This window comes from Siphateles boraxobius, unplaced genomic scaffold (genome assembly GCF_051911475.1).
Source record: "Siphateles boraxobius isolate OS27281-9 unplaced genomic scaffold, OSU_SipBor_1 19, whole genome shotgun sequence".
In the NCBI taxonomy this organism is placed as follows: Eukaryota; Metazoa; Chordata; class Actinopteri; order Cypriniformes; family Leuciscidae; genus Siphateles; species Siphateles boraxobius.
The window spans coordinates 31,298,762-31,315,000 of record NW_027508799.1 but is presented as its reverse complement, the minus strand read 5'-3'; the positions used below and the strand labels follow the sequence as shown (position 1 = coordinate 31,315,000).

Sequence of the window (16,239 nt, the reverse complement as noted above, 5' to 3'; positions counted from 1 at the left end):
TTGCAAGGAGGAAGTGCTTTAAAGGACTGAAGTCACCAGGAGTAACTCTTGTAACACTAATTGACCTTGTTAAGCTCCGCCCATCTTGGTTACCATTGTTGACTCAGACAAGCATTACATAGATTCTAATAGGAATGAACTGGATATGTTCATTAACAGTGAGATTTTTGTTGTTGTCGTTGTTTTTTTTAAAAATCAGTAAAATGTGCTTATGAGGTGGAAAACAAGCTAATTGCAAAGCATCGTGTATATACCATTTTTCTGCCCCTTTAAGCAACCACCTAACACACCCTAGCAACTCCCTAGCAACCACCCAGGACTCCTTAGCAACTCCCTAGAAACAACAGAATAGCAACAGATATAGCAACATCCTGGCAGACATCCACAACACCCTAGAACCACAATAGAATTTTTGCAAGGGCAAAACTTAAACAAAGTTGATAAAAATACTGTGAAACAGAATCTAGATAAATGCGTATGACAGTAAACTTAGAAAAGACAAAAGCCTCTTTTGATGGCAAGTGATAACGTTACTGCAACATACTCACCATGGTACTGTGAACTCAGACACGATTGCATTTGAATCAACATGTAAATTAATTAACATTGATTTACCTTGGAGCGAATGTAGGTCACAATTTATTTGGAATAGGAAAACTACTGGGTAGCTTGTGTCATTCTTACAGTAGAAATGACTTGCCATTATTTAATAATAAAATGTAAAAAAAAAAAAAATTCATATTTAAAATTCCATTAAAAAAATATCCAAACAGACAGGACATTAAAGAGTAAAAGCTTGTCTGATAATATGCTGGTTGATAATTAGGGCGGAGCTTAGTGAAGGATCATTTTCACCTTCCCTCTGTCTTTCATTTTTTTTACCATCACCCCTTTACAAAGCACTCTGCCTATTGTGAAAAGATCTATTTTAATGCTGGCATGACTGGGATGCAGTTGACCAAACATGGCGGTTTATTCACATCACGAATAGAAACCAATTCCAGACGATCCCATCGTCTGAACTTGACAAGGCATTCCCACGAGCGCTGGCCTTCATATTTTTATATCCACAGATCAAACAGATAATAACGGTAGTCATTCAGAGCGGGTGGCTCTATCTTTGGAACGGGCACAATAGAATCTTCTGCTGGACTGTCAGCGAGGCGTCAAGATCAGGCCAAGGCCGCGGTTAGCCACAGATTGCAGTTTTGGCCCAGAGCACTTAAAGGACTGGTAAATGGTGACGTAAAAAGCCTAATGAAGGGAAATCTGTGGTTCTAACCGCACTGATGTTACCAAAACCAGCAGTGGAAAGAATGAGGGTTTCACTTGTATGTGAATCTGGAAAAAGAGTGCTGTTTGAAACCATGCTAAGCATGTTCCTGTCAATGTACACGCAACGCAGCATGTCGGCCACAAGTGCTTTCACTGATGACTTTTTGGAGAACATCAGCACAAAAAAAACATGTTAAAAAGGAAATGTAAAATGAAATGTGAAGGCATAAGTGGAATACCAGACGGATGGGCTGGGAAGGACTGCCACACTGATTAGAACATTAGCTTTTATTTATGTTAATCTCATTCTGTCTTTTTATCTGTTTCTTGTCTTTCTCTCTTTTTCCATCTTTCTTTTTGATTTATACCTCACCCAGGTCGCAAGCAGAGGAGAGACCAAATCCGTCACCAATGGTAAGTGACAAGAAGATAAATTGTATTTGTGTAAAACCGTGTCCCATTTCCATTTTCCAACAAAAAGCAATTTGTCAACCAGTAACTGCTGCGTGATGTGACACTATCACAGGCAATTACAATGTATTTATGCATCAAACACGTCTATGAAGAGCACGGTTTTGGACCAATAAGATTACACAGTGGGCGGGGCTACCACGTGTTATGCCACCAAAATGGACCCTTTTTTGTGACACATTTCCAGTTATCAACACCATAAATCTAGCAAAGTTTTTTTAGATTTTCATTTTATTTAGAACACTATACTTTGTGCTTTCTACCATGGCATTAAATTACAGAAAACTAGTAAGGCTGCTACATCAGTGTTTCTAATACAACGTCTGAGGAACTTCTCTCTTCTGACCAAAAATTATATTTGTTGTAGCTACCGTTCAACATTTATAGAAGTTTTCTCAACTATGACGATTTCTGCTTCTGAACAGTGTGAAACACGGTTGTGGCTAGATTGGAAAAAAAAAATGTGGATTTACTTGAAGGAGATTTTGCTTTTAGGGTTTAGATAACAAAAAAATTAGCTTGGTTAGCGCACAGTGTAAGTTTTATTGTGCATGTGTGTTTGAAAAAACACACATGGGTGTAGTTGTTTCTTTTGGCTATACATCCAAGCCAACATGAGGTCCAAATGAAGTCCTACTTTGAAGAGCAGGTCTCTCCATATTGCACAACACCCACAATCCCTCTGGCAGGAAGCCCTTCCAATGATAAATTATATCTGCAGGCACGTCGTTCCCTGGCTGCAGTGTTATAAAATGCCTCTTTGGCATTGTTTTCTATTTTGAATGCCGGCCATTTGTTCCTCTAAAAGAGGACGCGGTGGCCTTCGGGCGTGCCAGGCGTTTTTTGGGTAATGGGCGACAGGTCTTTGCGTGAGCCAGCCCTCTCTACCACGTCTGCCTGCTCGTCTCAATATCACACTGTGGATTATGGACGTCTGTCAGTGCCAGCAGGGCTAAACCTGCATGTTTGTCACATTACTGCATGGGGCCGCAGATTAGCACACTCGCATGCCGTATGAAAACTTGCATCCTTCCAACCACTTAAAAATGGTCAAACACATGGCCAGCTTGCATTTAAGAGATTTTTTTAAACTATATTTAGCTCTGTATTTGTAACATGCACCCTTTCTCTTGTGCTCCACAGTTAAGCATACAAAGATTTTGAATTGTACCATAATCTTGGCTGATTGAAAAGCGTAACAAACACACACCATTTAACCTTTCCTTTAAGGGGCAAAAAAGTGGCCCAGATCCCATAAATAACAGGCAATAATCATGTTTAAACATGTTGGACAATAATCATTTTATAAATTTAATTGTGGGTCAAATTTGACAAATCTACTTATTTCAAGGGTTCTATATGAATTACAACAAGGCTGCATTTTTTTTTAATTAAAAATAAATACAGTAAAAACTATGAAATATTGTGGGAAAAGTATTACCAATTTAAAACAACCATTTTCTGTTTGATATATTTTTTTAATGTTTTTTAGCATCATTACTCCAGTCTTGAGTGTCACATGTTCCTTCAGAAATCCTTCTTGCTGATTTGCTCCTCAAGACACATGTCTTATTATTGATGTTGAAAACAGTTGTTATGTTTAATATTTTTGTGTAAACCATGATACTTATTTTTTTCTGGACTGTGGTGAATAGAAAGTTCAAAAGAACAAAATTGATTTAAAATAGAAATATTATAAATGTCTTTGTCACTTTTAATCAATTTAATCCATCCTTGCAATGTATAAAAGTCTTAACTTCCTTAAAAATTTTTTTAAAAAACGCGTACTGACCCCAAACTAACTAGTGTTGTCATCTCATTTATTTTCAAGCAATTTTATGACTTTTCTCTTTTGTCTCTTAACAGGAACGGGCCATTAACCTTTCAAAGACGCCAGAGAGGCAGGGACCAAGAGAATGCACAACATTCCTTTTTTAAACTTTTATTAATACCAAAAAAAAAAAAACACACACATACACAAGCATGTTATACTGCCAGGAAGATCTGTGTGTGTAGACGGTATAAAAGAGAGAAAATAAAAAAATATATATATATAAATATATATTTTATCACTGTATTCACAGGCCACCATCTTGCACCATCATAACATAACCGCAGTTGAGTGTACCTTCTGTTAAACTGAAATCTAGGCTGTGAAAACGAGCGATTCCAACTTTCATTTGTTAAGATTAAATAACAGCTCAAAACATTACAAGATTCCTTGGATAGGAGGACGAGGAGTAGCATTCCGAATTGTCTTTCGTCAAATCACAAAGCGTATTAAGCATGTTAGTTACCCTTCTCACCTGTTAATTTATAACTAAAGCAAAGCTTCACCCTGCATTTCATACATGTTCGCCAGTTCCAGACCGAATATGAGCACCTGTAGAGTAGCTGTATTTTGTAGGCCTACTTTTTGTCATAACGACACTTTTTAAAAAAAAATAAAAAAATAAAAAATTGTCTTAATAATATATGTTAGCATATAGTGTAAGTTTTTGTAATTAACTATATATTTTACTGCTTGATACAAAATCGTCTTTGCTTTTGCTTTCAATAGTATTTTATATCAAAGCAAAGTTTTAATTCAGCAGAAGTCCATTATAGTCCTACCGTTATCATTATTACATTATCTTTGGCTTTTTGTACTCTTGGAAACACTGGTCTGAAGTTGTTTTGACCATCTTTTTGTAAGTGTTAATCACTATGTGTCATGTGGAATAATCAGTATTGGTTGAAAAAAGAGAACTCGAAAGAAAGGGAACATGCACTTTTTGGCTTAAATCACATATTTGATCAGTACATTTCACAATTTCTGCATATAATGCAAGATCTTGGTTAATCCAAAAACACATCCTGATTTGAGCTAAGAAAAAGAGGACAAGCATAGTCAAAGTCAATTCATGTTTATAAGGGTTTCATTTGTTGTCTTCTTTCTGTGCTGCAATTGATTCATACTACTGTAAATTGCAGCATGGATGTTGTCTGCTTTCAATACAGCTCTAGTTGGCAGAACATTAGTAACTTCATTTAAACGTCATCATTTCTGACATCTTTTGTCAAGAATATCCAGTTCTGAGCGCTGTAGCTTAACGCTAATGTCTCTAAATGTTCAAAGTTCCTGTATTCTGCTTGTATTTTTTGACAATCAAGTTTTTTACTATTTGTTTCATCTTTGTAAGCACCTATGTATTGTTTCAGAGTAACACTATGCAAGTCGCACCACCTTTAAATGCAATTACCTTGTTACAAATTTGACCATTTGTAGCCAATAATTCCATACAGAGCAACATTGTATCATTGTCTCAGTGACCACAATAAAGAGACCAATGAAAAACACCTGTGATAGTGTGCGTCTCAATACTTCACCAGACTGCTATGCTAAAGCCATATATCTCTGTCATGCTCCACTACCTCTAACAATAGGCTAAGTTCCAGCAGCCAATCAGAGCAAAGCAGTGTGGTCACATGATCTGGCAGGTCTGTATTAGGTGAGCTTTGGGTTAGTTTGAAACTGTCTGCTGCCCGGACCATCGAGATAAGACTCCATCTCTCTCTTCTTGGTGAGATCTCAGGTAAGAGGCTTCAGATTTTGTTACTGGATCCAAATTACATTAGTTCATCTGTAACTAAAATCTACTCAAACGAGTGCATGCCTACCAGATTAAATTGATTCTGCAAAGTTGCTCATAATGTGTGAACTCAGGCCTGAGGATCACCCTCTTCATTCCTGAATCATCAATGCAATGCTTGTCTTGTTCGCCAGAGGGACTGCTGGTTTGCGTGCTTTGGGGTTTTCTCTTAATGCTGCTTAATACAGACTATCAATGGCAACATTCCTGCCACCATCAGCCTGTGATATTCCAGCCTTTCAGGAGGAGTACGACTGGCCCTCGCTTATTAACGTAAAATGCACATAATTCCAAAGTGTGTCAGTTAATCTGCTGCAAAGACTTGCTGGATTTGGTCAGAGAAGCTGCGCTCAATCCTCTGGCTGCTTCTGTCACACTCTCATTATCACAAGGACTCAATGTAAGATAAACCTTTATCCAAGATGATCTCTGTGAAGAGCCATTAGTTTGAGGACCCTCAGACAAGATAGTCTGAAGATATTGAGTGAAAATAAGAAATTACTACAATTGGATAACTTGCAGACCTTTGAACTTTCAGGAGCTACAGTAATATTTGGTTACTTCAATATGCACAGATATGATTGCAATAAAAGCAAAAATCAAACCAAGTGGTGTTAAATGTTGCCAAAGCGTAACTAAATGAACTTTAAGCTTTTTTTCTTTTTTGCAATAGTTTTCAATCACTTAATTATTTTTTGTGGGTGTATGAAGTCGGTTCTCCTCAAGTTCCCACAAGTGTTATTTATGACATTAACTATCAACATGTTCCAATTTATATCTCACTTTTGAACATATCTGTTTTTTTCTAAAGACGAAATACTCCAAGGCACTCGTGTGGTGAAATTAAAAAGCCTTTAACAAGCCTAAATCATTTAAAAGTTTAAGTGTATCTATTTATTTTATGTTATGTTTTGCTTGAAAAGTGTGCTTGTGTTATATTACATTTAAAACAATCAACAGTATACTCTTAACAACAATGATTCCAAAAGTGGGTTTTCACAGCAATGAAGAACCATTGTTCAGTGAGCATTTAAAAAAAAAACATTTTAATAATCTAAAGAAACTTTTGTTGAATGGAAAGGTTCCATGGATCGTAAAGGTTCTTCATGGAACCATTGATGCTAATAAAGAACCTTTATTTTTAAGAGTGTATTTTGATATTTCATATAGCCCTTTGGGCCAGTGCACATACTGTAATCATAATGAGTTGCATTAAAAACCAAATTGGTCTTTAATGGCAGTGGGTGCTGTGGAATAATGTCCTGCACAAACAATGTGTTTTAAAAATAGATGACAAGGACACATGCACTCTTGATTTACACAGAGAATGAGCGGCAGCCCTTGATGAGACCAGCCAATGCATTGTCTGGAAAAGTGTGGAGCACCTGTTCCAAACCGCATAGTTTATTACTGGCTAAAATAGCCACCCTCACTCATTCATCACATGTTTATTGTGCAGTGATTTATTTCCTGGTGGACACGCACGTCTTCAGGACAGCACTGCAGCTTTTTCAACGCTTGTTAAGCACGGTAGTTAATATAAAATCTATATGGTCCAACAATGTTGAACATAATGTTTGTCTCTGGGATCAGGGCCACTTGTAGAAGAATTTTAAAGATGATTTGTAGACCATGTCAAGACTGTTCTGCTGTTAGTAAAAAAAGTGGAAATTAATTGAACTCATTTGACATGCATAACAAACTTATTTACTTCATCAGGAATCACTTAGTCATGGCTGACTCAGAGGAAGTGGTGGAGGAGGAAGTGCAGTACGTATAACGCCATTATGTTTTAACTCTTTTATTTCATTTACATATTATTCCGAACACTGAATACCTCAAAGTATAGACTATACTAAAATAGCAATTGAAACAGCAGGGTACAAGTAGTGGCTAAAAGTGTTGTCTGGCCTAGGAAAATGTAAAAAAAAATTAAACCTAGTAAAATAAAACCTGTAGCTATTTTGCCCTTTTGCCAAATAATTTAACCAAGTGTATATATAGCACATACTGAATACAGCATAAATAGTGAATACCATTACTAACACAACGTACATTTTTCATATCTACCACAATTTCATGTGTCATCTTTTTAATTCATTACCCAACTTAAGGTCAACTGTTTTTCCTTTTTCTTTTTTCACCCTGTGCGTATGTTATAGGGAAGGTAAGCCAGTTTGAGATTCATGCACTCACTAATTATGTCTTCATGGAAATGGAGGCTGGTCCAGAGGACGTTTTGCGTGCTGTCAGCTTGTGTGCATGTGCTATTTTAGAAACTTTAGATACCCAGGAATCGCTTTTGTCCTCGGCTACATGCCCAGTAGAATTAGTTACTCAAGGCTGCAACTAATATCAGTAGGCCAATGTGCAGGGTGACATTGTTGCATCAAGTCAAGTATGTGAATTTCCAGCCCATGTACATTTCCTATTGTCTCCGTCCCACATTCGTCTGTTGTGTGCTGTCCATAACGGTCCGTGAATGTAAAATGTAATGCTTGTTGTCTGCAAGTATTATGGCTCATTGGAAATTGTACTAAAAAATTTAAAGTAGCAACTTTTTTTTTAGTGTTGTAGAAGCATGTTTTCCCGATGAGCCTGAGTTGATTTATGCCGTCGTTAAAATGATCATGTAAAAATCATGTTAAATTCATTTAACGCATCATTTGGTCCATGCTCACATGCAAATTGCATTAGATAGGCTACTGCATTGGTGGTCTACGTAATATTTCACATTGTCATTTACAAGCTGTTGGGTGGATCTCAATGTTCTGACAAAGGTTATAGATGATCTGTTTGATAACTTGATTTCAGAGTCTTGATTATGCAAAGACTGATCAAATATTATGCTTCTTAATGTATTTGCTACTAATCGTCATTATGTTCACACTGTAGTGGAGGAAACCGAAGAGGAAGGTAAAACCGAAGTTCACTGTGTGTTGTGTTGTGTTGCTTTTCCTGCATGAGAATACATTATAAAATTAACTTCAAAATATTTTAGATTTAGATAATATTAATACAATATATATGGCTTAAAACGAAGTCAGTTTAATGCTGCAGACTAGTCTTTCACATGCACACATGCATGCAGATACTTCAGTTTATTCTCAGTTTTCATTCATTTACTCATCCTCATTTGTGCAATTATCGCTTCCTTCCTTCTTGCATTCATTTGTTCTATCATTCCCCTCTTGAAGTGGAAGGTAAAATTTAAAAACTTACTTAGCAATGATTGCATTCATTAATTTGTGCACCCGTTATTTAATTGTTCATTCACCTTTTTATTGTTTTAGTGATATATTGCACTTCAGCTGCAAATTCACCTTTTCATATAATTGAAAACAAAAGCTAGTATATCTTCATACAAATAAACTTGCATGATATTGAAAACACATTGCATTACACTTATTACTGTAGCCTTTTCATAATAATCGTTTCTCTTCAATAGTGGCGCCTCCATCAGAGGAAGGTAATGCATCGATCTGACTTTTATTTTGTGGTGATTTTCTGTACATTTGCCATCGCCAATGCAAGGTAAAATTTACTATTTCATGTTGTATTTTTATATTAGAACCAGCCCCTGAGGTGGAAGGTAATCATTCCCTCATTTGATTGTTAATCCAATTATTTAAATGTTTTATGATTTTTAAATAATATCATAGTCAGCTATCTTTAACCCACTGGATCAACATGTATATCTATGTGCGTAATACAAAATTCACTAATTTTAGCACTCACCATTTGAACCAAGACCCGCATTCAGGCGACTCAAGTTCAATTCATTTGCTAAGAGAATCTTGAGATTTTATTTTTCCAAATTCCATTTTATCAAAAAATGTATGTTTTGTCAGTCAGAATATCTGTTCCTGAATGGCAAATCTTAGTAGTTATGTTATGGTATTTTTATAATTTCTCAAACTACTAGTATTTCTTTCTTTGTTGCTGTTCTTATATTAGAGCCTCCGGATGTAGAAGGTAATTATTTCAGTTGTTAAGAATATTGAGGTTATTCATACTTAATACTGTACAAGTGTCTGTAAATGTTCATTCTTTAACCACTTCTAACTTATCTCATATCTGAACAGAGGAGCCAGAACCTGAACCAGAAGGTAAAGCTCTTCAGCTTTACATTCATACATACAATATTATGAACCAAACATTCAGCAAGAATTTGCAAGACATTGAGTTTCTCATTTTTTGGCACTTTGCAGCTGATTTTGTAATAGCATGGTCTCAAGGATTGACGGGTTGTTTAGTGTGTTCAACCTTAATGATGTGAGCAACACTGGGTTCAGTGACATGTAAATCTTACTGGCCAAAATCATGTCTTCATGATGGACAGCTCATTTTCTTGTTAACTGATTCATAATGTGATGATCGATGGTGATCTGAATCAAATGTTTACCATGATTACAACTGCATGATGTTTCATTGTGAAGGCCGGAGGACTAAAACTGTTTATTTGTAAGGTTCGTATGTCATGATGCAATATATCAGCTAATTGAAATCGCATGTGTGATGATTGTGACTGTCAGAACATTGGGTCGTCACGTTCAGCCGGGCATTCGTTACAAAATCGAAACATTTCTTTTGTCCTGGATCATTTTGTATTTTTTTTCTAACAATTTAAAAATGTGTCAATGCAATTAGTCTTAATGTGAAATTTTGTCTGTTCATTTGTCATTCTTCACCTAACAGAAGCCCCTGTAGAGGAGGAGGCCGCAGGTAACTGCTCCTAAAATCACACATTCGCTTTGGTTGATTCCCTCCAAAGTCGACATGTGAAATACTTTGCATGACATATTATTAGTCGGTGATGTTTTTTTATATATTTTATCCCCAGATGAGACAAAACCAAAGCCGAAGTATGTCCTAAGTTGACATCTTTCTTACTGTGTTTATCTGCATAAATTCATACGTGAAGAATGCAAAGCGTCAGTCCTCATGGGTAACACTTATTTTACAGATTCATGCCAAACATCACTGCTCCAAAGATTCCTGAAGGAGATAAGGTGGACTTTGATGTGAGTAACATGAAGTTTAAATTACATCACTTCCTGTATTCACTTAAAAGTGTTGGAATGGAATATTACAGTGTCTTGCTTACTACATTAAACTTTGTAAACCTGCACATTAGGAATGATATATATTTTCAATAGTTCGCCGTTATCATATTAGAACCATGTGACTTTATTATGTGAATGTATAATTATGCAATTATAATTCAGAAAATACATTCAGAAAACGTTTTCATAACTCATAGAACATATTTTGCTTGCATGGGTGAACGCTCATCCGCAGTTTGCAAAATAGGCATACTTTACGTATGTTATTGTGAATATTGAATTAATGTCATTACCTGTGTGTGTAATAGGACATCCACAGGAAGCGTCAGGAGAAGGATTTATCTGAGCTTCAGTCTCTGATTGAGGCTCATTTTATCCAGAGGAAGAAAGATGAAGAGGAGCTGATCGCTCTGGTCAACAGAATCGTAGGTTCTGCATAATCTGGAAGAACAGTCTACTCCAGAAGGGTTTCAGAATTGTATTACGCTGCTTTAAATGATAAAAAACATTCAGTCTTTACTTGTGATAGCCAGTGTTGTGTCTGTCTGCTGCTGTGTGCAGGAGAAGCGTCGCACAGAGAGAGCAGAGCAGCAGAGAGTCCGTTCAGACAAGGAGAAAGAGAGACAAGCCCGCCTGGCCGTGAGTGACACTCCCTTCAGCCAATAGGAAGCAGCCGTTTATGAGGCTAAGTGCTAGAATAGAAATAGAGGAAAAAAGTCAACAAAAAAAACTCTTTCCATCGGATCTCTCAACAGGAAGAAAAGGAGAGAAGAGAGCTAGAGGAACAGAGGAAGAAACAAGATGAAGATGCCAAGAAGAAGAAAGCTCTTACGAACATGACACACCAGTACGGAGGAATCCAGCAGAAGGTTTGAATAAAGAGATATCTAGGAAACTAGGAATTTTGATATTGGGTTTTGATCCAAAATCTTCGTGGAAAAGGGGAACCTAGGTATATTAAACCTAAGATAATATGCATGTGAAAACAAGACCCCACTGTAAGATTCTGCTTCTCTTTCTCTCTGAATCAAACACCGACATTTATGTCTCGCAGGGCGAGGGTCGCAAAGGGGCGAAGAAACAGACGGAGAGAGAGAAGAAGAAGAAGATCCTGGCGGATAGGAGGAAGCCAATCAACATCGATCATCTGTCTGAAGATAAACTGAAGTAAGTCACCGCTGTATATGATCTCATCACAGCTTGCATCAGCCGGTGTTGCGTAAACGGCCACTGACGAAGCTTCTGATTGGTTGTTGCAGAGAGAAGGCCAGTGAGCTCTGGCAGTGGATGATGCAGCTGGAGGCCGAGAAGTTCGACCTCGGCGAGAAACTGAAGAGGCAGAAATATGACGTAAGTGTTGACGCAATCAACTTCACACAACAACATAGAAAGCATAGCATAAATGTTTAGAAAATGACACTCTCAATATGGGATTTGTACATTTCATTTTTGTTGCATGAAATTATAATCATAATTTAATTTTGCCATATTGCCTTAATTTCAAGAAAACTGTTTCTTTATTTATGTTGGTATCAGCTGTTATGTTAAGTTTGACTCGACGTAAATCAGTCAACCTGAAAACTTTTTTTGTTACTTTTAATACACATTATTATTGTTATTAACAATTGGACATCCCTTTAAAAATTGCATCAAGCCCTGCCATACACTGTAAAAGAAGATTTTTTGAAGTTTTAAATAAACATTACTGTAGTAAGTTTCACAAGAAAATACTACTCTTAAGTAAAATGTAATGTTATAATCATATATTCCACATTACGGAAGAAAAATAGTTATTTTATGTTGACTTTAAGGCCTGGTAAACCTGGTATTAAGAAGCGTTTTTGTTGCAAGCGGACGACACTAAATACAGGTGTAAACAGAGCCTAAAATGTTTTGAGCTTGTCCACTTTCAACCACTTCCAGAGGTAGTGGAAAACGCATTAGACCGGATTGCCTTTGTAGTGTAAACGCACATGTGGTCGAATGTGTTCAAACAGCCACAAAAGACTCTCCGCCTACTGACCTCATGCAGAAACATTATAGAAAGCGCTCTAGCCAGACGGGATTTAATCTGCGGTAAAAGTTTGGTTTGAAGATGAAAACTTACCAAGCACAATGTTTTCTCTGCGTTCCTGATTTCTAACACACACGCACTCTTGTGGCTGTCAGAGTAGAAACGAAAGCTGATGCTCTCCGTATGTTTTTCTGTCGCGTCTTTTCGCGCTCGTGTAAATTGCATGAGAATATTTCGTCCGTTAGATCGAAAAATCGGAAAAATCCCCTACATTTACCAGCCTATAGACCCTCCCCTTGAAGAAACCAAGACAAAAGTGGTTAAAAATGGACAAAATAGACTAAACAACAGGAGTGTACGGGAATGTGTCTCTCTTCTACTGGTGATCCGATCGCCCAAAACTAATCTTAATACCAGATGAAAACAGGGCCTAAAAGTCTGGCGTCTATGGCCTACCTGTCTTAAACTGTGACTTGCTTCCAGATGAATGTTCTCCAGACCCGAATCAATGAACAACAGAAGTTGTAAGTAACTGGCTGTGAGGGCGGCCACCTCACTGTTGTGTAGCCTGCTGTCAGTAACTGTTGTGGGTCAGATTTGTGTCGGGTCTGGGCTCTCGGTCGGTCGGTGAAGGCAGGTGACGTGCTTGTGGCTGCGAATCCACAGGCTTCCCCCATCAGCTGGTCCTGTTGATATTGTCTTTTGTGCTTAGCAAGGCTTCCGTATGTGTTCCTTACAGATCATTCAGCTACTGGCTAGAGTCAAAGATCACCAGAGGTAAGTACCCTGAGCCACACTGGTCACTTTCCCCTGGTTTCAATGAGGTCTGGCTCAAAGGAAGGAAGCAGAGGAATTGATGCTTTTAAAGGGATAGTTTACCCAAAAAATCAAATTCTCACATCATTTACTCACCCTCCCGCCATGACTTCCTTTCTTCAGGTAACAAAAACGATTTTTTTCAGGAAAATAAGCCACCTCTGTGAGTCCATATAATGCCATTGAATGGGTGCCACTTGTTTGATGCGTGGAAAAACCACACACATTGATAATCATAGTAATCCATACGACCACAGTTTTTTGAAGCCAAACTATAAGTGTGTAAGAAAAATACTCATATTTTTAACTATAAATCACATCAGTCTGCTGTGATATGAGCGTTCACAAAAGGGATGTTGTGACAGGTCGACGTAAGTGCGTTGTGAAGAAGTGATGGTCCTCTGTGCTTCAGTGTTACTTTCTGCACAAACTTCGCAAGCCACTTCCATATATATCAATCTGAACTTGTGAATGCGCCTTGGACAGTTGGGCGGAAGCAATGGTTTTCAGTTTAAAATATGAGTATTTTTCTACATTTAGCTTCAGAATACATTAATTCTTTTACCAAAAATCTTTGTGTGTGTTTATCTGAAGAAAGTCATGTATATCAACTTACAGTCAAGTAAATGATGAGAGAACTTTTAAATTTTTGGGTTAACTATCTCTTTAAGCTGACCAAGACAAAGCAGTTTCGGGGTTTGGTCTGCTCAAAAGATCCCGGTCCTTTTCCGATCCCAGGCCCAATGAAACCGTACGATCTTGACAGGTGCGAGCTCGGAGCATGTGGTTCAGCTCAATCCCAACGTCAAACGGGGAAATGTTTAGGATCTCTACACTCAATCCTAATACGACCAGTTTAAGTGGCTCCTTCCATTCCTATTTCACTGTCCTCGCCAACACATACAATACATGAATTTGTCCATAAATACACTCATATATGCAGATAAATATGAATTATAGTAAATTTTGACCTCACGGTAGACATTAAATATTGACTGGACATAAATGAGAGAGACGTCAATGAAACGGTAAGTTTAAAATGAATATTTTTGCCTCTGGAGACTGAATCTGTAGGCTGAACGAAAGGGTAAGAAACACATTAGGATAAAACAAGACTTCATCATGGACTGCATGCGACTGAGTGGCACTTTTTCCTTGCATGTGTATGAAATGTGTCTCTTCTAATTCTGCAAACTGCTATTCTCTTAACTGTCTTTTTATTTTTTTTAACTGTCACCTGTAAGGGGCCTTTCACACTGATCGCCTTTTTTTCTGTTCCACTGTGCTTCTTTTCCATGGTTTTTTTTTCAATGTAAACACATGCTAGTTGGACGTCTTTAACCGCTGCGCTTCAGTGTCGCGTCTTTTGCAGCGTCTTGTGCATTATTCCTAAAAACACGGCGCTTATGTTTAAAAAACTAGTTTAAAAAAAAAAAAAACGTCAAAACCTTTTAACAGCTAAAATGCTTTGCGTGTGAACCGGTCCTGAAGCAGTCACATTTCCATTCAAAGTATCGTCTCAGGTTTCATCAACTGTTTGTGGTCAAAATCAAGCTCAGTTTAGCCATTGCAATGTCACTGAATAATTATTTCAGCTTATTTTTAACCATTTAACAGTGGAATTTCTGCTGAAAAACTACATTACCCATGATGCTGTACCAAAGATTACACCAATCAGAGTCGAAATACGCAACATGCCCCAAAAGATCCCCCCACTCCCAGGAAGCAGTCAAATTGAATATATATATATAGCATAATTTCCAATTAACTTAAATGTATATTATTTTTATATATATATTCAACATTTTTAAATTAGTAGTTTTCTCCATCGTTTTTAATTCAATTATGCTGTTCGCAATACTTCATGAGATTGTGCTTTGTTCCCTTACAAAAGTCCAATTCAACTTGTTGCCAACATTAAGGTTTAGCTCATCAATATTAATTTAGCCCTTCCATATAGAAATAGCTTTTCACAATAAAACAAATTCCTAATTAAACTTACTTTTTTTCCTTGCTAAATATCTTTTTTCTTCTCTGAAATGAGTATTAATATTATAGAAGTAGTTTGTGAATATTCCATGTTGACTTTTTGGACTGGGGTTTTTATGTTTTCACAACACAGTTAAGCCTTAGCTCATGAATATTAATTAGGGTATGCTCAGATAACTAGTCTATGATCTGATGTCAGGTCTGTAATAGAGAAATTTGCTCAGTTCCAGGTCAAAACTGGCATTATGATTAGAAATAAACTGCACAAAATCGTTTAAATAATTTCCATAGCACACAGAGTAGCTTAACGTTATGTTCTCGTAGTGCAGTGATTTAGTAGATCAGTGGATTGATGAAAGGATCAGTAATTATCTCATATGGTTTTTGATATGCAGCCAAATAAAATGGCTTGATAATTATGTTTCTCTTTGCAGTGCCAAAGGTCGTGGCAAGGGCAAGGTTGGCGGCAGGCTGAGGTAAACGTGCAGCGAATCGAAACACCCCAGAGATCCAGAAGACTTTGCCACCTTCTTCACATATGCAGTTGTAGTCATAATAAAGCCATTATTCTGTTTGACTGCACTTTTAGAGACAGTGAAGTGACATTTTTCTGATGTCGTGTTGTATTTCTGCTTGTTTTTGTTTTTTGTCTTGGACACACAAGTATTCTGCATTTATCATTAAATTTAATGTCACTTTATCCCTGCAACATTAAAAGAGTCAATTGTCTACAAAATGTTTCATAAGTTGTACATTTCCCATTTGTAAAGGAAATGTTTATTGGAAAACCTGGAAAATTATTAAACCCCATAAAATAAATTGATGTGAATCACAAGCAGTCCAAAGAGAAAAGTTGCAGAGCCAATATGTTCTTAGTAATAAACCAATTTAAACTAAATAGTAACCTTACTATTAAACCAATATAAGTAATAAGACTACAATGAGGATTATTTTTGTAAGGTGACCTGATAATAGA

General features: G+C 37.0%; 2 protein-coding genes and 1 long non-coding RNA gene across 14 annotated transcripts in view; 2 read left to right on the top strand and 1 right to left on the bottom strand.

Moving 5' to 3' along the window:
* cald1a (caldesmon 1a) overlaps positions 1 to 3,773 on the top strand; it is a 48,847-nt gene extending 45,074 nt beyond the window's left edge. For all 10 annotated transcript variants that reach the window (XR_013205395.1, XR_013205394.1, XR_013205392.1 and 7 more), the window contains 2 exons: positions 1,653 to 1,689; positions 3,613 to 3,773. Coding sequence is in view for 6 of the 10 variants with exons in the window: in XM_077235013.1 (XP_077091128.1) it covers positions 1,653 to 1,689; positions 3,613 to 3,626 (51 nt within the window). In the remaining 4 variants the exon portion in view is untranslated. The remainder of the gene's footprint in view (positions 1 to 1,652; positions 1,690 to 3,612) is intronic.
* Positions 3,774 to 5,215: 1,442 nt separating this feature from the next.
* tnnt2e (troponin T2e, cardiac) lies at positions 5,216 to 16,115 on the top strand. Of its 3 annotated transcripts, XM_077235017.1 has the most exons (19): positions 5,216 to 5,321; positions 7,098 to 7,148; positions 7,541 to 7,545; positions 8,274 to 8,294; positions 8,576 to 8,581; positions 8,827 to 8,847; positions 8,950 to 8,970; positions 9,336 to 9,353; positions 9,464 to 9,487; positions 10,077 to 10,103; positions 10,222 to 10,243; positions 10,345 to 10,402; positions 10,753 to 10,869; positions 11,006 to 11,083; positions 11,200 to 11,313; positions 11,499 to 11,611; positions 11,704 to 11,794; positions 13,198 to 13,235; positions 15,698 to 16,115. In XM_077235017.1, exons 2-19 carry the CDS (start codon positions 7,111 to 7,113, stop codon positions 15,741 to 15,743), a joined length of 858 nt encoding a protein of 285 aa, XP_077091132.1. In that variant the 5' UTR covers positions 5,216 to 5,321; positions 7,098 to 7,110; the 3' UTR covers positions 15,744 to 16,115. The 3 variants fall into 3 exon arrangements, with proteins under 3 accessions (XP_077091132.1, XP_077091131.1, XP_077091130.1); XM_077235015.1 differs by lacking the exons at positions 5,216 to 5,321; positions 7,098 to 7,148; positions 7,541 to 7,545; positions 8,576 to 8,581; positions 13,198 to 13,235 and adding an exon at positions 12,942 to 12,982 and having other exon boundaries at positions 8,280 to 8,294; XM_077235016.1 differs by lacking the exons at positions 5,216 to 5,321; positions 7,541 to 7,545; positions 8,274 to 8,294; ... (4 more) ...; positions 9,464 to 9,487; positions 13,198 to 13,235 and adding an exon at positions 12,942 to 12,982 and having other exon boundaries at positions 7,121 to 7,148.
* Positions 11,027 to 13,213, bottom strand: LOC143742247 (uncharacterized). The gene is made up of 3 exons (XR_013205400.1): positions 12,915 to 13,213; positions 11,621 to 11,773; positions 11,027 to 11,136 (listed from the first exon to the last, which is right to left on the bottom strand). It is a non-coding gene; the product is annotated as an uncharacterized LOC143742247 (long non-coding RNA).
* Positions 16,116 to 16,239: the final 124 nt, after the last annotated feature.